The sequence below is a fragment of the Rhodnius prolixus genome, unplaced genomic scaffold, assembly GCF_049639745.1.
Source record: "Rhodnius prolixus isolate KJV_2025 unplaced genomic scaffold, Rpr scaffold_2, whole genome shotgun sequence".
Taxonomy (NCBI): Eukaryota; Metazoa; Arthropoda; class Insecta; order Hemiptera; family Reduviidae; genus Rhodnius; species Rhodnius prolixus.
In genome coordinates, this window is record NW_027411592.1 from 2,611,535 (window position 1) to 2,631,490 (window position 19,956).

At 36.7% G+C, this 19,956-nt stretch overlaps 1 protein-coding gene and 1 long non-coding RNA gene across 6 annotated transcripts in view; one reads left to right on the plus strand and one right to left on the minus strand.

Annotated features, from left to right (window-relative positions):
• The window catches only part of cdi (serine/threonine kinase), a 90,434-nt gene that overhangs the window by 21,808 nt on the left and 48,670 nt on the right, over positions 1 to 19,956 (minus strand). The window contains exon 2 of one of the 3 annotated variants that reach the window (XM_074120437.1): positions 10,923 to 11,044. The exons of 1 other annotated variant lie outside the window; for it this stretch is intronic. In XM_074120437.1, the coding sequence (XP_073976538.1) occupies positions 10,923 to 11,044 (122 nt within the window). Of the gene's footprint in view, positions 1 to 870; positions 979 to 10,922; positions 11,045 to 19,956 lie in introns of those variants that run through there. One more of the 3 variants, XM_074120439.1, reaches the window with a different exon arrangement.
• The window catches only part of LOC141450236 (uncharacterized), a 52,352-nt gene continuing 33,533 nt past the window's right edge, over positions 1,138 to 19,956 (plus strand). For 2 of the 3 annotated variants that reach the window (XR_012455982.1, XR_012455983.1), the window contains exons 1-4: positions 1,138 to 1,360; positions 1,687 to 1,775; positions 2,368 to 2,478; positions 19,313 to 19,481. This is a non-coding gene — a long non-coding RNA (uncharacterized lncRNA). Of the gene's footprint in view, positions 1,361 to 1,686; positions 1,776 to 2,367; positions 2,628 to 19,312; positions 19,482 to 19,956 lie in introns of all 3 variants that reach the window. The other variant, XR_012455984.1, reaches the window with a different exon arrangement.

Here is a 19,956-nt window from a genome sequence, read left to right on the forward strand (position 1 = left end):
TATAAAAACTGCATAAAACACTGTGAAAAATGACGTTAACCCAGTTTCGATATCCCTAATATTAGTCACGGATCTCCCACTTACAAAACCACGCTCTTGACCACTAGACCAACATCCGCCCCTCCCTGGCAAGATATTCTTACCGTAATCATAGGTCAAGAAGTCTTGCATACGAGGTACATTAAAATGATGTGTTGGTTGCTTTTATTTGATGGAAAAACAAATTTATCCTGATTCACCCACAACCATTACACTATACTAAATGTTTTAAAATCTTCAATTATTATTATTTTTGCTCTTTCCGTCACAAATAATATTTTTTGCAGTCAAAGGACCTCCCAAAACGTGACTTTCTGGTGGCAAATTAATATCGAAAACTGTTCACGAATAGATAAATATCTCGACTAATATTAGGGATATCGAATCGGGGTTAACGTCATTTTTCGCAGTTTTTTATGTAGTTTTCATAATCATTGTCAAAACCAGTGGTCCTTATGAAACCCCAATCGGGGTTTTAGCCGTAACTCCGCCAAAAATAAAGATACAGCATCGGGGGTGAAAAATTTGAAAACTAGACCAAAAAAAAAACATATAGTTTGCTTCGTGGGTTTTTTCGGAATTCCGCTTTCCTAAAAAGTTATTAGCGATTGGTGCGTTTTAAATGGATCACCCTGTATTATAAAAGTGAAGTAAATATCTTTCGGTTGTAGCACTCACATACATTTATGTTCCTTCAGCAACATAATTGACATTGCCGAATGGACAGAAAAACTACTAGACCATCTAAATTAACTCTGAAAAACAAAAAGAAACTCTACATACACCATTTCTATGTTAATTTCCGAAGAAAAGTAAAATAGAAAAGCTTACTGAATACTATACATAGTTTCCGTCACGAAATAAGTATTTACTAAAAGTAACTAGACATTTACATTCCAAAAATTTTAGAAAAGTAATATATATAATAAATAAATTTTGAAACGATAGGACTAAAAAGAACAACTAGTTAAGAAGAAAAAAAACAACTAGCCGCTTAATCACTGTTAAGTTACAAGTAAGGCATGTGAAGGTTCCAATGCAGAAGGTTATCCAGCTCCTTGTGCGCGTATTTTTATTATTAACTAACTAGTTAGATACATCAGGCCGCGTCTTAGTTAAGAATGACTCTCTCTAAACAGCTCGTGGCTCTGTGTGGCAAAGTTTAAAATGACCCACATTTTGTTGTACGTATAAATTGTGCAAGCTTAACGCATTATCTTACAAATATGGAAACTAGTCTACAACTATATTTGGAATTTAAAATAAATAAAATGAAGAAAGTAAATGTGTCTATTTAAGGGCCGGCCATATTATTCCCAAGGTAAGGAACTTATAATTTATTATTTCTCACTCATTTCTATCTTTCCCCTTTCAAGTCTGATGACATTGTAAGATATTCTTTTTTAACTAATAAGAAAATTAAATTAAAATTATCGTACAATCCAGCAACTTTGTAAAACACTGTTATTTCTTAAAATACTGAAATGGCATTAACCTTAAAATGTATTGTTGACACTTTTATTAGTTCGTATTATACACCAAGTTATAAAGGGAAGGGATTCTTTAATTTGAATAGTTATTGTTATCTATTCTCACTTAGTGATTCCAAAGTTCGATTTAACTAAGATTTTATTTTTTTATTTTTAGGAGCTTCTTACTGCTTACAGTATGGTGATTAACATGCAGAGAACACTGTCACGTTTCAATTTTTCAACTATTGCAGTCAGATATACGAGGTCTGTAAATTAAGTAATGAGACTGATTTTTTTTTAATTCAAAAAGAATTACAATTCTATATTGTCACCTTCAAAATAACTTCCTTCTGAAGCCACACAGCGCTGGAGACGTTTCTTCCACTCCTCATAGCAGTGCTCGAACTCCGATTCTGGAATAGCCTTCAGCTGCTGCTCGGTTACAGCCGTTTGAATGCATTTCGACTGTCCCAAAATGAGTTCCCTTGTGGTGATTTTTTCAACTTCGGGAAGAGAAAAAAAAGTCACAAGGACTCAAGGAGGCTGTGGAGCCACAGGAATATTTTTTTACTGGCCAAAAACTCTGGTTTATTGAAATTTGCTGTGTGACAAGGAGCATTATCGCCTCAAGGGAACTCATTTTGGGACAGTAGAAATACATTCAAACGGCTGTAACCGAGACCAGCTGAAGGCTATTCCAGTATCGGAGTTCGAGCACTGCTATAAGTAGTGGAAGAAACGTCTTCAGCGCTGTGTGGCTTCAGAAGGAAGTTATTTGGAAGGTGACATTATAGAATTGTAATTTTTTTTTTAATAAAATTAAAAAAAAAAATCAGTCTCATTACTTAATTTACAGGCCTCGTAATTTCCGCAAGTAACAGTCCATCAGACAGATACTATATCGTGAATATATTATAAAGAATTCATTATTCATCTAGAAGGAGGGGAAAAAACAACACGCTGTGAGGTAACCTCTGCCACTTAAGTTGGAATGGTTTTCTGATGACCGCATCTGTCATTGTATGCCACAAATTCTATTTATATATCCATTACTCAAGTCTCAAACTGATCAATATTGACTAATAGAAATAAATAAACTAAATAAATAATAATGCGGTGAGTAACAATCAAACAGTAATTATTAATAGGATTTAATATCAATTTCCATTCTCTTTAATGATGAAAATAGATCTGGAGTAACTACTCACACGACCTTCCTCTCACTGTAACCTTTCAAATTCTGGTTTTTCTTTTACCTAGACTTTCAACGCGAAGTATCTCTGTCATGACAATTGGAAAATCGCTCTCCTCTCCTTTCTCTATACATAAAATACTATAAACATATGTAAATACTTTTACATTTTACATGTAAATGACTCGAGTACTCTTCTGTATTAAGTTATGTTAATAATTTGTTAGTAAAGCACTGGAAAGAAGTACATATGGCGCGCTACAGTAAGTGGAAAACTACGCAGATAATCATTCACAAGAAAGTAAAAATGGTTTTCCCCTTGCAAGCATTCAACAGTGAAAGTAATCTATTCTAACTTTTTTTTTTAGGTAATTAATTAACGAAGAAAATTTCCCAGACTTCCGGCGTACGCGCGCGCACATGTGGGTCCGTGTGAATTAGTGTGAAGGAGTTCTTCGGCGCTCTCTCTCAGTCTTTCCTTCTGATATATTCACTCTTAACTTTTAGAGGAAAGGTGTTGCCAGATACACTTGTTCTCTCCTGGTGGATGTCTAGATTAAGGTGCTGGAAAATAGTCAGTCACCAACCTACTGGGGCTCCTCCCCAGGTCGTGCGTTGGATGGAGTCATCTCTATGTCACTCCCAGGTGGTAAGGAAAGTATTGCAATCAAATCAGATTTTCGAAAACTAAGTTTTCACCAGATATATCTGTTTTGAAATCTCTTCTAGGTTCGAAACAGTAGCCTGTCAAACCAATATTGGACTTCCGGGCCTTGCTCTACACAGGGATGGCGAACCTTTTTGAGACGTGGGTCAAATTTTGTTCATTTTTTTTTTTATAGTACTAGCTCTTGGGTCACACTAACGCCCATTTGCACAAGAGTTAAGTTAACAAAATTTTAAACTGAATATTTTCAAAACCTAAACATCTTTAAAATTCAGTTGGCTTAACTGGGTAAAACGGAGACGAAACAAGTGCTATGGAAGTCTCTTTTTTTACAAACATAACCTGAACAAAACCTTACAAAAGTGTGTTTTATCTGAAGAAAAATCTAAATATGGTTATTAGCTTTGGGGTTGTTGATTTTTTTAACAAACAAAATTATACATTTTATTTGATATTTTGTAAACACTTTTTGCTTTATTTCAAATACTAAAAAAGCATTTGTCGTCATTTGCGTTTTAGAACTGTAATGATCAAACTAAAGGTTATAGTGTAAAATATGAAATAAAAATGGGAGATAACACAAAACTAAAACACATAAAACATAATAATATACTTAATACTCTTAACGGTTTGAATAAACACAAATTAACATAAATATTGTTTATTCTCTTAATTCATAAGGCATAACATTCATAAGCATAACATTCGTAAAGAGTGACAAAACTAAACTCAACTAAACTGAGGAATGTCTCTACTACCTGCAACCTTCTAGCTACCCCTAACGGTCAGCCCTTCTCTTACACCCTCTACAGGGTTGCCAAATACCAAATATTTCAATTTACTGCAATAGATAGCATTTAAATTGCTTTTGTGTCAATGCGTGATTGAAAAAAAATACAGATAGAATATAAATTATCCACACAATTAGAAAATCTAAATCAACCCGCGTAAACTAAACAAATGGTTGCCTAGCAATTGTGGGTCATGCTTGCGCGGGTCATAGGTTCGCCGTCACTGCTCATGCAGTTTCAAATTGTTCAGAAAATAACAAACCTGTCATCAGAAAGCTCAGGTTGCTTTACAACGTCACCAACTCTACTCACCATCAAGATATCACTCTTCTCTTTTCAGCTTTTAACTCGCTCGTGAAAGATCTTACCATTAATTTACGAGCACCGTCGTCTGGGACGTCATTCAAATAAATTTAAAAAAAAAGTCTGTATAAATGTGAATGTTTACAAAATGTTTAAAAACCTAAAAAAAATCAAGGCAGAAACTACAGTATATTTTGATTTAGTTCTCTGGACTATAACTAAAGCAATCTAAATCCCAAAGTTCTCCGGTTAAGAGTTCAACAAAAGATCCTCTATACTAGAACAAATTTGTGCTTAGGCAAGATACTGGTTGTTTCGAGGAGAGCCCGAAAGAGATTTGTTCGATTTCGAAAGAGCAGTTTATCGATTGTCCCCACACTCACTGCGGGCAGAGGCATCATGTTATGCTTCGTCTAAATGGGACAAAGAATGCAATATTGATTGGGAAAATGTTGCAGACAAATCAAGGCTACTGTACGGCACTGCATTGCAAACTACACCCCCCCATATTGTAGAGGAACAAATCACTAGAAATGCCCAACACACTAGGGTCATCCGCCAATATGACACTATGTACTGTCCGCCCACACAAAGTATGGGTATCGACCAATCAGAACCAAGCATTGGCAGATCCCTCCTCCTCTTCCGGGCCTATCCCCCTCCCCTTCCGACTTTGGCTCTCTGTCAAATTAACTCCAAAGCAGGAGGAGACCTTAGACTATGCAAATTGTGACATTCAAAGTCCTCTCCTTGATAAGTAACAAAACTCCAACATGTTCCATCACGAACATTTGTGTTCTCGATCGCCTTAAACTGTGAGGCCTTAAAAACGCTAATGGACAAGAATTAAGAGTTTATTGATTTTGTCCGAAAATAGTGAATGTTAATCGCCAGATTCTCGATTTGAATTTTTTATACCAGCGTTTTACTTTCAAGCATTTTCAGTAACATCATTAGGATAAAAATCATCAGACTTCAAGCTTTAAGGATTGGGATAGACTTTGCCGTAAGATCAGTTTTCAGCATAATGTACGGTAACAAACTGCATAATGTTGGTAAGAACTACGTATGACTCCAATTTCCGGAGTTTGAGGAAAAATTGGAAATTAGAACCACCGAGCGGTTAGAGGCGAGACTTGTAAAGCTAATATGTATTGTGGTACTAGGTTCGATTCCCCGGTCTTAGGCCTTGGATTTTATTTAATGGTTAAAGAAAGAAATTTATAGTAAAGTATGTTTGCTAGTGGCCTCCGCCCACGGCACCTAATTTGGTAGTTGGACCTAAATCCCGCCTGAAAAAATAGGCGATTACTTTACTTTTACCTTGAGAATAATAGCAAGAGATTGTCATGAGAGTGTAGATACCGGAACCTCCTTATTTTATTCCAAGCATCCTCGAAACGTTAATCTACGTCTAAAATTTGATAAAGTCGTAATTCTTTCTCGGGAGAATATTTAAGAGCCAGTAATAAAAACTTGAACGAGACAGCAATGCAGTGTTGGTGGTGCTTTTAAAGCTTATCCAGTACTCACCACAAAAGGAGCTTAACGGATAAGCCCGCTGACGTCACAACTCCTCTCGGAAACCCATACAAAATTTAAGCGTTTTGGCTGAAATGAACGCAATAACGAAGCGCGTTTAAACTTGCTTTGTTTCCTTTTTGCTTCCAAAGACTTGTGCAATCTCAAAAGTAAACATTGCAGCTGTGTATGACGCAAATACAATATTAGAGAGAGATGAAACAAGAAGTAATGTGGTATTTCTGGTAGATGTAGTTTTTTAACCGCAAAAAACCTTCATCATCTTTGGATCTGTTGATATTTTGCAGGTACATCTAGTGGGGGACCACACACATGGAACACAAAACGTGTAAACGTTTGACCCAATTTCCACAGTAACCTGTGCACAATCTTACCACTTCCGCTTTAAAACACCCGAATCAATGAAAAATACAATAAAAAAAAAAGTTGTACTTAATTTTGGGAAATAAATTTAGCTAAAATCACTTTCCACAGACAGTGGGGCGGGGAACACACAACATGTCAATTTCCGGTGGAAATTCAATTAAGCAAAATTTGACGCGCGCCAACTTCCTGTTATACAGAATGAGAGGGAAGTACAAGTTCAACACTTCGCAGTCGACGTATTTAGATATTATATCCTGTTTATTTCAGCATTGACGCTGTAAAAGTAAACAAAAACCCGTTTTTTTTTAAAACTTTGTAATATAAATTGCAAAGTTAAAACACAATTCCCAGATGGATGTTAGCTGAAAACCAGTAAAGAGAACCTTAAACTAAAAAAAACATATGTTAATAAGTGCTAATGTAAATTTTAAATAAATGTGAAGGCTTACGATAAATAACTAAAAAAAAACATAATGAACAGTAGAGAAGGTAACACAAACAGTATGATACAACAAGGTTATCTAACCTATAAGGGCACCACCACCACCAGGGGAGTTATGTGTGCACTTGACCCGAATACAAAAACATTATTTATAATATCTATCAAGTCAACAGTGGCGCCTACAAATTTTATTTATTTATTTTTGTAATATGTTAAAATAACTTTTACTTTCTCTTATACCTAATAAAAAGGAAGTAACGTGATCATGACCAATTTTCCATATTTGAATTTTTCACTGGAAAATACACGTAGAAAGTCTTTAAAAAAGAAGAAGTGTTTTTCTGAAATTAATACGCTTTCGAGGTAGGTTTGTGTGAATGAAGCAACTTAAAAACTAAAAACAGCGGGAAGCCCAAACTTTATATTTCGATTAGGTACCAAAAATGGTATCAAAATAACTTTTAGCGATCGTAACACTTAAAACCGGAAGTATCCAAAATCCTATTCAATAGAACAGATCAAACAAACTGAACAAGATTTTTCATAATTTAATCATTTTTATAAAAAAAAACGAGGATGTTTACAAAAATGATGATGACTTTTTAAAGTTGTCCTTCAGGATTCCACAAAAGAATAAACAAACTTTTCTTGGGAAAATGATTCAATTTAAAGCAAAGCATTTTATATTCAGCACACTTCTACATTTGAAGGATATCGTGTCCTTCCACCAAATAACCTTAGTAGAGAAACGGAAATACCAAACTAACAAAAGGAACATGAGAAGTTTTAACTTCCAAATATTTTGGAAACATGTTTTACCCAAAATTACCCCGGTCTACTATCTCTATCTAAAGTGCTTCAGGGTAGGCCGCACGCACTTTGTTTCCGGCGAGTGTTTTCACCTCCTTGGCGATTGTAGATTGTTCTAGACGGGCGGCTCCACCAAAAAGGGGAAGGAACGCAAGGCAATCCAAAATGCCCATTGTTCCCCGCCCGCATGAGAGATACCGGGGCTTCAAGAACAACAAAATCCGGCTAAAGGTTGCCAGATGCCAATAAAATAAACTAATAAAGTAGTAACAGGACACTAGGGAGTATGGCGACTCAATCGCCCAGTGCACTGAATAAACGTAGAAAGTTCTGGTTAAGATTACCAAATGCCACAATCTCCGCGGTAGGAAAACATTTAACCTCCCGAAGACACGGGTAATCTATTTTTCAGAATAAACGGGGACACACCTCCTACAAAGTGACGCACAGTCTCATTGGGGACTCACCTCACAGAGCAGATTGGCGAGACTGTGGGTAAGGCCGCATTTGAAAAAAGATGGTACGCTAAATTCGCATGTCCACTCAACCAACCTGAACCAACTGGCCGGATCCGGGGGACCTGCTAAAACCAACTATAGCCGTTTTTGACAGGCCAAGAATTTCTTTAGCCTGGCGGCAGTTTCAGCTCGGGATCTCCACCGTTTCTGATGTTCCTTCAAAATCCAACTGCTCCACATCTCTGTTCTAACAACGTCGATAGGATACAGGGATAATAGGCTGAGCGAGTCATTGTTATCAACGTAATTCCTTCCTTTGCTATTTCAACAAGTTCGTTACCCCGGAATCCCGGGGTGACCAGGGGACCAAGAAACCGAAACAGTATTCAATTGGCTGTTTGATTACAAAGGACCCAAAGTTGGTGGGAAGAGACAACAATTTTACGTTAAATTGGGGTGAAAAAACAAATCGGACAAGCATAGCTGGGGTGAGATAATAAATCGTACGAACGCTTCATACGAGTGTTTCTTGAGATATGTCGTTTCCTACACCTGGAGATCACCATTTTAAAATTCCATTGCCGAAATCGCTCTTGACTGACTTACAGAAGACGAATTTTACCAGAGCTATTCTGGATTTTGTGGAAACCAACTGGAACACTAAATCTAACTGACACGACAGACAAATAGGCAAAGAGAGAATAAATACCACATTACTAGCGGATTATTTTCATTTTTAATTTTTTGACGAAAATCATTTCAAATTCTAAATTAATAAACATCTTATTACGTGGTCAGCAAACTATCCAATAATGACGACCATTAATATGAACGGTCACTAAATTAAGAATAAATTTGTCTTGCTAGTCAAGTAAAGTGGACATTAGTCAAATAATAGATGGAAGCGCCACAGGCAAATAGAACGGACAAATACATATTTAGGTCAGCTGTAGTAAACTAAACCAGCTGACATTTTGATTTGATTAATTATCCACTGCCATCATATGTCATATTTATAAAAATATAAATTATACAATAAAGTTCACTTCCAAACCTTATTTTATGAGGATTTTTCTTCTAATAAAATTTTCAAGATATGTAATTTATCCATTTTCTTAAAACTTGGTATTTATAAGAGCACATTAAATATTCACTCACGTGAAAAACGTGACTTTAAGGGGTGGGGATAGCCTACCCGCGCACTCCTCCTCTTCAGAACAACCATTTCAAAGTTTGGACCACCTTGTTGGGTGGTCTTATGGTACCTAAATTTAAGTTACCTGAGATTTTTTAATTTTTTTGAGCTCGCGTGTTGACACACGTGCTTACAAATTCTCTGTAAACCACTTTATCCATTCTTTGAGGAGAAGATCAAAACGGGCTCAATAATAAAAAACAAATCTGAAACGATCGTAATACTTATCTAGTAAAAACAGAGAGGGGAAGCATTTATGACGTCATCAAATCACCAATATACACGTGCTAGCCCCTTGCACCTCAATTAAGGGCTAGAGCTGCCATTTCGCTTAGGGTGCGTTCCACTAAGCGCTCACACCGACCACGCTCGTTCCACTTGCTTGCGAACGTTACAATCGAAAACCCAAGTGGAATGGATTATGGGGGCGATTTAACCGTTTATGTAAACATTACAAATGGCGGCCTCGAAAATAAATCCAGAAGCTTGAAGAGGTTGTTTTTTTTTTTTTTTAAAAAAAAAAAAACCTTTATAAGCAGTTAAAAATAAACTTTATTAATTATTGGTAAAGTTAACTTATATAAAAAATATAACTATAATTCTAGGGAAGGGATTAGCTATGGGGTTAGCATACTGGACTCCCACGCGGAGGTCCCGGGTTCGAATCCAGCAGCTGACCCTTAGATTTTCTCTTCCTAGGAGCTTCTTACAGCTCACTGTCCAGTGATGTACAGTGTTGTCTGTAACGAGAGAACACTGTCCGGAGGCCGGCAGTGCACTGAAAAAAGCTCCGGGCGCCAATAACCTAAGATGTTGATGCGCCCTAAATCATAAAAAAAAAAATAAAATAATAACAATTTTTACATTACATTTTTGTGAAGTATATGTACAATTTACGTTTAAATAAAATTAATATGTCTTTTGTGGCAACAGTAGGATGTTTATTAATGCAACGTAATAATTCTTTAGACAGTTCTTCATCTAGTTCCGATGAAAAGTGGAATGCAATTTTACAAAATCGCAATAGTGAAAAGCGAAAATTTAAGCCACGTATTATTAACTATCAAAGTGTAATCGGTCGTTATTCAGTGATTTAGTATGTAAAGGGATAAGTAATTTTTCATTTTATTACCTTTTTTTAGACTTTCGAGAAACAAATTCAATGATTTACTTGAGATAATACTTTCATTTACCTGAGATAATTTTTTTGGTCGCCATCTTTGCTTTTAAAATACGGCGCCAAATTTCTGAACGCCCACTTCGACCCCGGCACCTTAAGTTGGGTGGGCGTTGTGAGCTTCGCGTGAGTGAAAATAATGACGTCATTAGTGACGTTTTCACCACGACCCTCTACGACTTGTGGTCGTCATGTAGAACGGCTGAATGTATATTTTGACCGTTGTGAGCGCTTAGTGGAACGCACCCTTAATATTACAAAATAAGTTGCGATAACCCCCAAACATAATCATAAGCGCAAACATAATCTAGTAGTACCCAAAAGTGGGCGGGGTTCATCAATATTTTGCATTAATACACACACACACACACACACACACAGAGAGAGAGAGAGAGAGAGAGAGAGAGTGATTTTGGGGGGGACTCCCCCCGCCACCGGAAATGTGATCTAAATGAAGTGGATACTTACGACAAGATATTGGGATGAGACAGCTGTTTCATGAGTTGCACTTCCTTGAGCATGTTGGGCCGATTGCTGGGTAACAGGTTCATCTTCAGCACCATCACCTCACCGCTCACCTTGTGCGTCACCTAGGCAACACACATAGTTATATTATTAAAACACGGTATTAATATTTAAATCCAAAATTTTTGGCTACTTAGTTTTTTTTTTTTTATAAAAACTTGCGTGGAAGAAACTACACTTTTTACAACTGTCGTGTTCATTTCCCGGAAATTGAAACGGCCTCACCCAAAATATGAGTTCCGCTGTATTTAACTTTTTTTTTCTTTTTTTTTTTTACGTCATCTAACCATTGGTATTATTGGGTTATAAAGATACTGCGATCTAGTTAGGTACTCGGTATCGAGTTTTTACCCGGAAATGACTCCTGGCTTCAGAAAAAGTGGCTTTTTAGAAAACAGCCTTTTTTGAATATTCGACAAAGTGTAGTACCACCACTTCCGGCAGAGTGATAGGGTCGGCTTTCCTACAAGGATGCTGTTTCAGCATAATTTATGCTCCTCATAAATTAATAAATAAAATATAAAGGTTTTTCTTCCTGACAGTGAGGATTCCCTCGCCCAAACTCATTTAATTTTTTTATTTTTCTCCTCCCAAAATATTTTTTGCATCTTCTATCGAGACGCCATATCCAGCCAGATCCTCCCAAGCCACTTCAGCCATAACAGAGCTTCGGCCTGCCTTCTTCTCTCTGGGTTCCATTCTATGATCCGCGTCTAGAGCATCCTTTGCTCTTCCATCCTGGGAAACATGTCCCAGCCACTCCAACCTTTTTCCTCCGTAATTCTAAGGGAGGATGTCCTTCATCTACTTCCTCTTAATCTTTCTTATCTCCGAATTTTTTAACTCTTGCTAAACAGGATTTTCTGAGCGGACCTTCTCCAAAAAAATCCATCTCGGTTGCCCAAAATTTCCTTCTCTCTCTCTTGACTTCCTGCAGTCCATGTTTCACTATCGCACTACAGTATAATGCTTTCGACTATGGAATTATAGAATAGAATAGATTAGATTAGGGCGGCCTCAAGGCCTCAAGACCACTACTACCTACTTTGGATCTATTGTGGCTCCCCTCACTTTAAAGCTCACCCTCCAGACCTGTCCTTTTAATCGGACTCTTAATTCTGGGAGAGCGACTCCTGGGTAAAGTCCTCCTGGCAGAACCTACAAAGGCTAGAGCCATCTGCCAGGCCCATGCGATGCATGCGTTTTCTGAGCCTGCAGTGGCTAGCAGTTAATAAGCCTACAATTATCCCTATAACCCCACGCGGGCCTTGACGGATTAATTTTTGCAGTCAGCCTTGGCGAATAGCCTCTCTAATGAACTCCTTCGCCTGTTTCTGTCCAGTGGTGGCGAGAGGGATTAAGCAGCAACCCTAAGGCCTTCAGAGATCCTTTCTTATAAATTATAAAAGAGAATTAAATGAACTGCTGGAATTCAGAGAAAGTAACCGGAAGTAACCCTATATAAGAGTAGATTTTAGCGATTTTCACTTTCCGGAGTAAATCCGGGCGATAATCACCGCAGCTTTTTGCGAGTTTTAAATTATTTTTTTTAAAAAAAAGAAGACCATTGTCGTTTGTTCAGAACTTTTGAATGAATATAAACTATAGAAGATCGTATTTCAATTCGTGAATTTCACGTGGCACACTTTGCTTTGCCACTGTTGGCGGGGGGGGGGGGGTAAACTTGCTTTACTGACGTGAATTCTGATCAGAAAATCAAAACTGACAACGGAAGCAAACGTCATACTATAAAAATGGCTGACCAATCGTTTTTAACGTAACGGTATCTTGCAAGTGATTGCGTGCATATTAAAAAAGAACAACGTCCCCACCCACTAATAAGTGCATTGTTATGCAAAAGTCCTTTGTATACTTAAAAAAAAAAAAGATATTATTAATAAAACAAAATATGCCGTGGTTACGTGGTATACTAATTTTATATTACCTAACAACGACTAATCCGTTGTTAATAACAATAACTCAGAAGAATGGACCGGACGATAACAAACTGGGCTGAGCAGCCTAGTTTGGCTCAGACATTAAATAAATACAAGCTATAGTGGGGTGGGGGTAGAGAGAGAGAGATATCGGCGGAAATGACGTAAACAGTGTTCCTTCTTTTGGTGGACCCATTATTCACACCCAGTGGGAGCCGAGTTATCACTTTTCCGGGATTTTTAGCACCATCACGATATTAATTTCTCAGGAAAATGATTTTTTTTTTCCGGGTGTGGCTTATAAAGTACGCCTTCTGAACAATTTACTAATATACCACCCCATGAGGTGCTACAATGAATACAATGTTTTAACAAGTTCCAGAAAATGCATTTTTTTTCTCTCTCTCTTCTACGTAACGCCCCATTTTTTCAGTTCAATGCACTTTTTCTTACAGAGTTACTGCAATGAATGCCATTGCTTTCCAGATAGGTAAAATCTACCTTTTTAAAGTGAATATATCGTTGCATCAAATCTTTGACAAATTTTTTTATAAAAACGAAAATTCTATAACTTCAAAATTGTGGGCACTTCCGGTGGCCGTCTAAAAAACAATATAAAGCAGGGGGTCGCCAAACCTTTTTTTTTGATCATGGACCCCCACCCAAATATAATTTTACAGAAATCTCCATCGACTCCCCTCCATAAAAGTAATTTTCAGTTAATTAAAATAAAACTATCTATTAGGTAGTACTGTGTTTGTACATTTATTTTATGATTTTTAAACATTTATGAAAAATATCTTCTTTTTTTTTTAAATCTTTTATTGAAATTTTCGACTGCAACGGCTGTTGCAACAAGTAAATGCGATGTACTCGTAATATAATGGTCTTGAATGAAGATTGGTGAAGGCACCCAGTGGCGACATGCCATTAACGTGAACACATGCACTATACTGTTCTTATGAGGAGAGTAGATCGCGGGGGCCATCTTCTCTTCAATCTCCTTAGAGGATTACCTGGTAATGTGGTGGAAGATAAGCGTTCAATTAAGGGATTAGGTTGAGCTGCTGTAAAGGAATGAAATTTTAAGAAACGAGTTTTAGTAAGGTCCGTTAATGAAAGGGAAAAATATCTTAATGTTGAAATTGAAATACCTTAATATTTATTAAATAATAAGTGAAGTAACTGCACAGTATTGCTTCTTAATTAATGAGATGGGTGTGTGCCAGGTGTTTCTTTGCAAGGTTCCGCTATATTGGGTTCGAAATTGTTTTTCCTTCAACCCCAAATCGAACCCCTGGCTCAAATCGACCTCTGACATAAAGGTTAAAAATTTAAAGTAAAGTAATCGCCTACTTTTTCAGGCAGGGCTTAAAGTCCAACTACCAATTAGGTGTCGTGGACGGAGGCGGGCTAGCAAACATACTTTACTGACAAATTTCTTTGATTAATCATTAAATAAAAATTGAAGGCCTAAGACCGGGAATCGAAGCCACTACCACAGTACATATTAACTTCGCAGGGTCTTGATATAATGGTTTCCGTATCCTTTTTTTTGAATTCACAAAACACATTCAATTACCAATATTATGGCATCCTAAGGAGAAAGTGCAAAATACTTAGAAAACTATAGTTTTATTCAATGTCGCCGGAAGTGATCGTAACGTAATTACTACCAAAGTGAGATCATTTTCTTCTATTGTTTTTATTAAATACTTTCACGAATACATTATAAAGTTTCTTAATAGTAAATCGCGCAGATTATTTTTGAGTTCACACATAGAGGATATCCGGTTTTGAGATTCCCTGAGTTCAGAAAGAAAAGAAGGTGGTTTCTTCAAAAAAAAAAAAAAAAAAAAAAAGAGGAGGATATGTACGTCAGTCTCTGTTCACCGGTACCGTTATTCGAAAACTAATAATCGCAGATAGTTGAAATTACGACTCCACTTGTGGTACCATTCAAAGGTGGGTTGAAAATCGGGCGCCACCGGAAGTGTCATTTTACGGAGTCCATGTTTGTTTCAACGGCGCCACCAACGGTTTTCCTTTTTTCAAAGTTTCCGTTTCAAAGACTTCCCTGGTTTCCTAACCCTCTCATCAAGATGTATGTACCATCTCTATAAAAGACACCTTCCTAGCCTTTCAAGACGAAGAAGAACATCGCCACACTACGTCAACTAGAGAGAGAAGAACTTGCAGCACCACCACTTGCGTCACACTTTCACTGCTCTCTCTTTGTACTAATTAAATTTATTTTCCCATCAAGAAGAACAAAAGCTTGTTTATGGAGACTTGGTTATAAAACACACACGCAGACCACGTGTGTACTAACTGATGCTGTATAGTCACTCACACATAAAACTTTCTTTTCTTGAAATTATTCACGAAGAGGAAATATGGCCGTGAAATTAAGAAAAAAGGAAATCACCAAGAGAAATATATCGATCGAAAAACATCGCGATGATGCTTGTCCGATAATCATCTTACAGACAGGAAATAGAAAAGAAAAATTTCAATGATACAATACAAATCGTCGTTGTGTAACCAATATCTTATATGAATAAGATTTTTTTGAAAGAAAACTAATTTAAATTAAAGTTATACGTGTTTATACGTTATTTTATTTGATTTTTACGTATTCAAATGTAAAGTAAAGTAATTGCCTATTTTTTCAGGCGGTTCTTAACGTCCAACTACCAAATAGATGCCGTGAACGGAGTCGACTAGCAAACATACATTACTGGTAAATTTCTTTTTATTAACCATTAAATAAAATCCAAGGCCTCTAGACCGGGAATCGAACCCACTAACCAGCAATACATCTTAGCATTGCGGGTCTAGTCTCTTAACCGCTCGGCTACCGTGGTGCCTATATTCAAATTCAATAATTTATTTATTATTACCAAATTAGAGTAATTTGTGCTCATAGCAGATTATATAAATGGTCAGTTATTCGTACATAGCAGGTATTAGTGAAAAACCCTCTCTAATTTACATTATTATTTTATTATTGTTGATTGAAAACAAAATTGGCATTAATCAGACTTATACTTTAAACTTTAAATTTTTAATCATAAAATGGATGGTAATCACGGTCATTAATCGATTAAAGTTCCTGCAACTGATTGAACTTAGATCGATTTATTTCTCCAATTGGGCCGTCTTGTTGAAGGTTCAGGATACTCTCGAGGAAGTATTATATAATCATGTGGATGGCCGAAGTTTGAAGCACATTTCCACTATTGGATCTGTATAAACATCCCTCTGATATCGTTCACAGTGGGATCATCCCTTTTTTTAACCAGGTCTTGATAGACTGAAAATTTGGTGGTTAGATGCTCGCGTAATCTTATTTAATTACGTTAGTTTTCTTAGTTTTTATTTGGACAATATACTGGTGACCACAGTTCACCGTATAAAGCTTAGAGTCACATACCAGTCTTTTTATACGAAAATTTGGTTAGTAAACTAGTCGTAATAGTCGAAAACGTCGAAATCTTCCAAAATGCACATAACGGGTATTGGGTTGATGACGACGCAATGAGAGAGAGAGAGAGTGAGAGAGAGAGAGAGAGAGTGAGAGAGAGGACAATGACGTAGAAAGGCAACGAACACAACGTGTAGTGACAGTTTGCATGTAAAACTAAGACTAGTGTACAGGCCATTTAGCGGAAAGATTAGAAGATAGTTATCAGAATGCTCAGAAAACTATTACTATGACGTAGTCAATTCACTTCCGCCATTCGTCATTTTATTAGCGATCTTATGTAGCTGACAGCAACATCATACGTAACATGTAGATTGCGCCACATTTCTCATTGCGCTTGCGCTGTTTTGTTTTTTTAAAATGTATTATTATTTAAATCTACCTTCAATGACGTACAGCATATGAAAAAAGAAGTATATTAACACTTTCACTGTTAAATATGTATAACAATATGAACGCTATATAACGCGCGCTTGCGTAGTAACGTATAACATATCTATAGTGGATAATCGCTTACCCAACTTAAACCATCCACAACAACTCGTAACCTTCTTGTTGTTTACAATTATGTTGAGTAAACATCTTTCAGGAAGATAACAAAAAATAAAATCAGGTGTGCAAATGTGAGACAAGTAAAAAAAAAAAACGGAAGTAATACAGTTAGTAAGTAGGGTAGGTTACGTGAACCATGTACAAGCTAGTGTATCCGATTTGTTTTGCCATTTTAAGATTATGAAGGCAGTATTCCATCAGATAAAGAAGGATACTTTTTTACTACATTTTTCTTTTGCACTGAATTCAGATTAAGTATTAATATTTGGATTCCGTCACTATTTCCGGATCAATTGATTTTACATCCGCCTGTTTTCTAATTTTCTGTGACAATTTGAAGCCCCCTTAAGATAAGGCCTTTGTCGCGGGTGGAGCTTCAGAACCTAACACGAGGGAACGCGCACTTCTCTCCTGTAAGAAGACAAGAGAATTGATTGAGAGGAAGATGGAAAAGAGGCAGTGCAGGAGATAGGGAAACGGATTGCGGAGGAGGAAGAAGACCTAGGTAAGGGATAGAAACCGGCTGATTCTGGCTCTATAAGCGGGAGCTCTCGCACCTCTCCTGGAGATGGCCGAGGGAATAAATTAAGACGAGATAACCTAGCGGAAGTACATAAACTTTTGCACCAGGAAGTCTCTGACGTTAAGGGACTACCTCGTAGACCCTGATGCATAACTGTACAATTTTTTTTTTGTACTAAATTTAAATTTTTTTCGTTTAGACTGTCCTTGGAAGATATTTTTACTGGTTTGGAAGATCATATTACTCCTAGCTAGCTAAACAATCGAGTACATATACCAGGTTTGGATCCAAGCTCCACCAATATTGTACGATCCATCACACCGTCAAGTACACTATAACCATAACAGAATATACAAAAAAAAAAAAATCCTTCGGGAACTCGCCCTAGCAAAACTAGCATTGTGTTTACTTAGTTCTGTCAGCACCCGCCAGGAGCGGAGGAGACGGCTACGGAGTACACATGCCACAGCCGGCTTGATATAAATAGCAAGCACTGTCCGTTATAGCATAAAACGCTCTGCTCAATGTTCCCAGGTAGTAGGTGTATATTTCCGCCATTTATTTATTCCTCCAATATGGCAACAACAAATTCGTTAAAAGATAAAAAAAAAAGAAAAAAGTCCGGTGTGAAAAACACTCACTAAACCTCAAGGTTCTAACCAGTGACGTAGCTTCCTCTTTAGCTCCAAGGCTGAGTCTAGCCAAAATGTATTTTTTTTAAAAATAAGAAAATATTAGCTTTATTAGTATTTTATAACTATATTAAAGTACGGTAGGCGCCTCAGTAGCCGAGCGGTTAAGAGACTAGACCCGCAATGTTAAGATGTATTGCTGGTTAGTGGGTTCGATTCTTGGTCTAGAGGACTTGGATTTTATTTAATAGTTAATATGAGTTATTTATAATTATGTTAGCTAGTCGGCTAGTTTGACGGTAAGCTCTCCTGAATAAATGAGACATAAAGTCAGGTGGAACAATAAATGTAGTACTTACTGAAATATTAGTGCTTATATTATTTAATGGGAACTTGAATTGAAAACTTAAATTTAACAGATACTGCAACATAATCTGCGTCTTTCACACACCAAAACGATGTGGCACTACTTGGCAAAGAGCTAATCGTAATCTCTTTTAAGGAAGCTAGAATTTCATTTCCAAAAACAGATCATTTCCAGTAATTTTGTCAAGAAATTGAACAATAATTTTTTTTTATTCTTTGCTAAATTAGAACTTTATAATAAGTTCATCTACAGTAAGATACCGCAACTCAACAACATGTTCTGATTATCAAAACTTTCAGCACGATAAATCCGATATTCAGAGGCGTTCATCAGAAGAACTTTTAATTGATACTAAAAGTTCGAGATTTGCCCTATCAAACAGCTAAGTAAAATTAGCTAGGGTTGGGTCAGTTCAGTCCTAAGCCCTTCTATAAATTGTTCCTAACGTAGAATCCAACTTTTAACAAGTATAATAATAAGTTTAAGTCGTGTGAGTGATCGTAATAGTTTCTGGCTGCAAATACGCATTTCCGGTAAATGCTCAATTTCAAAAACTAGATCCGCCACACTTCCGCTTTCTAGCCAGTCTTAAGAGAGAGAAAATAAATCAATCAATCAATCGAACGTAAGTAACACTGTCTCGATAAGAGAATGGAATGCTGGGTGTTGCTCTATTTACGTAGTTAGTACGGAGAGAGTACGTAGTAGTGTGGTCGTAATGGAAGTTACCTTGCAGTTAGGAATCGCACACGCCACTTAGATCTGCCCTCACACCTACAGTTTCTAAATTAAGATCATCTCAGTTTCTTAGCCAATATCTTACTTTCTGTTATAGATCTAAGCCATTACAGCAGATGCAGCTGTAATTTCTATCTAATTTCGCCGGAAAATCGCTGGAACCGTTTGGGAAGAAAAACAAATACAACGGCAAAATCGATTCTACACTTCCCGATAGATCTATTCTAACTACATTTTCTACAAGTTTCACTTGCGACTTCTTAAAGGTAATTTCAAATTTGATGATTTAACTGCGATCATCCTTTAAGTGTATGTGTGTATGGACCAAGGACAGATAGTCATACGTACAAAATCAAAACAGGTAAGTCTGTGAAACCCGGTAGTTGGACGTTAAGTCCCGCTTAAAAAAAAAAAAATAGGCGCTAATATTACTAAATATCCTGTGAAAAATCGATATCTTACATTTGATTGACCTTAATACTTTCTGATAATCAGCAACAAGAACGAAAAAACTAATACACCAAAATGGACGAATGGTGGAATGGAAAACAAAAAAAATCGCTGACGAAATCGTCTACGATATAAATTGGGTTTTTGCAACGCAATAAAAAAATAAAATAAAAAATAAACAAAATAACTACGTGACCATATGAAACCATTTCGTCATCAAATACAGCTGATTGTATTATGCTGAGTATTTAGAATGTAAATAAACCACACACAGCGCTCTCTATCTGGGAC